Source organism: Penaeus japonicus, unplaced genomic scaffold, assembly GCF_977035675.1.
Source record: "Penaeus japonicus unplaced genomic scaffold, GWHDUDI00000001_assembly GWHDUDI00000009, whole genome shotgun sequence".
Lineage (NCBI taxonomy): Eukaryota > Metazoa > Arthropoda > Malacostraca > Decapoda > Penaeidae > Penaeus > Penaeus japonicus.
The window spans coordinates 42,753,878-42,756,377 of record NW_028234411.1 but is presented as its reverse complement, the minus strand read 5'-3'; the positions used below and the strand labels follow the sequence as shown (position 1 = coordinate 42,756,377).

Sequence of the window (2,500 nt, the reverse complement as noted above, 5' to 3'; positions counted from 1 at the left end):
CGAGGTGTGGCACCTCGGCTCCTTCGACATATACCTGCGCGACTGCCCCGGGGTCTTCGATAACTCGTCCCATGGCATCGTGACTTCGGGCTTGGATTTGCTTCGCTTGGCCGCTAGGCACAGACCCATCACTGACACGGCTGTCCAAGACTGCGGCCTCGTCATACCCGTGGGGAACTCCTCATAACGGGGGTGCCACATCGTCTTCAGAAGATGTTCTTTCGATGTGGGAAAGTGATCGTGATTTTACTGACATGGACAAAAACAATGGCTTGAGGAGTTTACTAATATTGCACATCACTAGAGTCAATGCGAGTCGACTCGTTATTGCGTGTATTGACTTTCTGAATGAGTTTGAAATTTATATATCTTTGAAGTTTAAAATACCTTCGACATATGTCCATTGCAGAGAATGTAGCCCTATTGGCTGTCCACCGGTATTTCTTATGATAATTAAAACTCGCTTAATAACAATATTATGATGATCAGAATAGCAATAATAATAACACTGATGGTGATGGTAATGGTGATAATAATTATGATAGCAATTATAGTAGTAAAAAGGAAATTGATAATAACAGTGATGATAAAGATTATGATAATAATGATGATAATGTTGGTAATAGTAATTTTATTGATGTAATAATAGAAGAAGCAATAATATTTAATAAAAATAATGAAAATAACGCTAATAGTAGTATAAATTATATTTATAATAATAATGATGTAATGAAATTAATTATTATCATTATTATTAACCATATCATTGTTATCATCAAAGTCATTACTATCATTACTACTGTTATTATTATGATAATTATTTTCATTATTTTTATCATTATTACTATTACTACTGCTTCTACCATTACTTTTGATGATTGTAATGATAATTATTATCACAAATATTATTGTTGTTGTTATTATCATCGGTATTGTTGTCATTATTGGGATCGGAATCATTATCATCATTATCATAGTTAGCATCATTATTATTACTGCGGTAGCTGTTATCACTACTACTATTATTATTGTTATTATCAAAATCACTATCATGATTATCATTATTATTATTACTGTTATCATTATCAATATTATCGTTATTATTATTGTTGTTATTATTGTTATTATTATCATTATCCTTTCTATTATTACCATTACTTCTACTACTATTAATGCTGTTATCATTACCATCATCATCTTTACTATCCTTATATTATTATTACCATTATTATTATCATTATTATCATCATTATTATTATTATCATTTTCATCATTATTATTGTTATTATCTATTATTATTATTATTATTATTATTATTATTATTGTTATTACTATCATTATTATTATTATAATTATTCTTCTTATTATTAATATTATTGTTAATATTATTATTAATATTATTATTATTATTATTATTATTATTATTATTATTATTATCATTATTATTATTATTATTATTATTATAATTATTACCATCATAATTATTCTCCTCATTGCTATGATTATCATTATTACTATTGTGTTTATTGCCGCTATTTGTGTTATCATTATTATTACTAACATGTACGTGTGTGTGTGTGTGTGTGTGTGTGTGTGTGTGTGTGTGTGTGTGTGTGTGTGTGTGTGTGTGTGTGTGTGTGTGTGTGTGTGTGTGCGTTTGTGTGCACAGTATATGATTAAGATCAATCAGCCTCATCATAATAATTGCTATCGCGCTGTTTTTATCAATATCTATCATTAGATATTGATAACTTAGCCAGTCACTCTATGCTATTATTTTCGCATAAATTACATCCCAATCTCCGTAGATGATTAGGTAATTAGAGATTAATGATATTATCTTTATTATCATTATGATTATCATCATCATCGTCATCCGTATAGTTGATATCATTACTGTTATCATTGTTATCATAATCATTGTTATTATTATTATTATTACTATTATCACTGGCATTATTTTCATTATCATTAATGTCATTATCTTCATTATCATTATCATTACGATAATTATTAATCCGATTATGTTTCTTATTCTTGTTGCTCTTTTCATCATCATTATTGTTGTTGTTTTAATCATCATTAGAATCATTAATATGATAATGATAATAATAATGATAATGATAAAAGTAATAATGTCAATGATGATGCTACTATTACTACTACGAAGAAGAAGATTGAATATCATTATTACTATTATTATCTTATTTTTTAAAATAGTGTTATTACTAATATTATCATGATTATTTTTTTCTTATCATTGATAAGACACTACCATTATCATCATCATCATTATCCTCATCATCATTACCATTATTTCTATCATCAACACTTTTATTACCAGCTACAGTTCTAATAATCATTAGCATAACCCAACATAATAATGTGTATTACTTTCCAAAACGTTTACATCCATAACACAAATGATAAGATGATACAAAGAATTGATAATAGATATAAACAAACGATTGAGTAAACAGAGAGAAATAAACGAGGGAGA

The 2,500-nt window shown here is 27.3% G+C and overlaps 1 protein-coding gene across 3 annotated transcripts in view; it reads left to right on the top strand.

The window, feature by feature from the left end:
• LOC122251823 (uncharacterized) overlaps positions 1-2,384 on the top strand; it is an 11,402-nt gene extending 9,018 nt beyond the window's left edge. Inside the window, exon 4 of one of the 3 annotated variants that reach the window (XM_043013991.2) lies at positions 1-2,384. This exon is cut by the window's left edge and continues 341 nt beyond it. In XM_043013991.2, the coding sequence (XP_042869925.2) occupies positions 1-187 (187 nt within the window). In that variant the 3' untranslated portion in view covers positions 188-2,384. The other 2 variants (XM_043013988.2, XM_043013989.2) reach the window with 2 other exon arrangements.
• Positions 2,385-2,500: the final 116 nt, after the last annotated feature.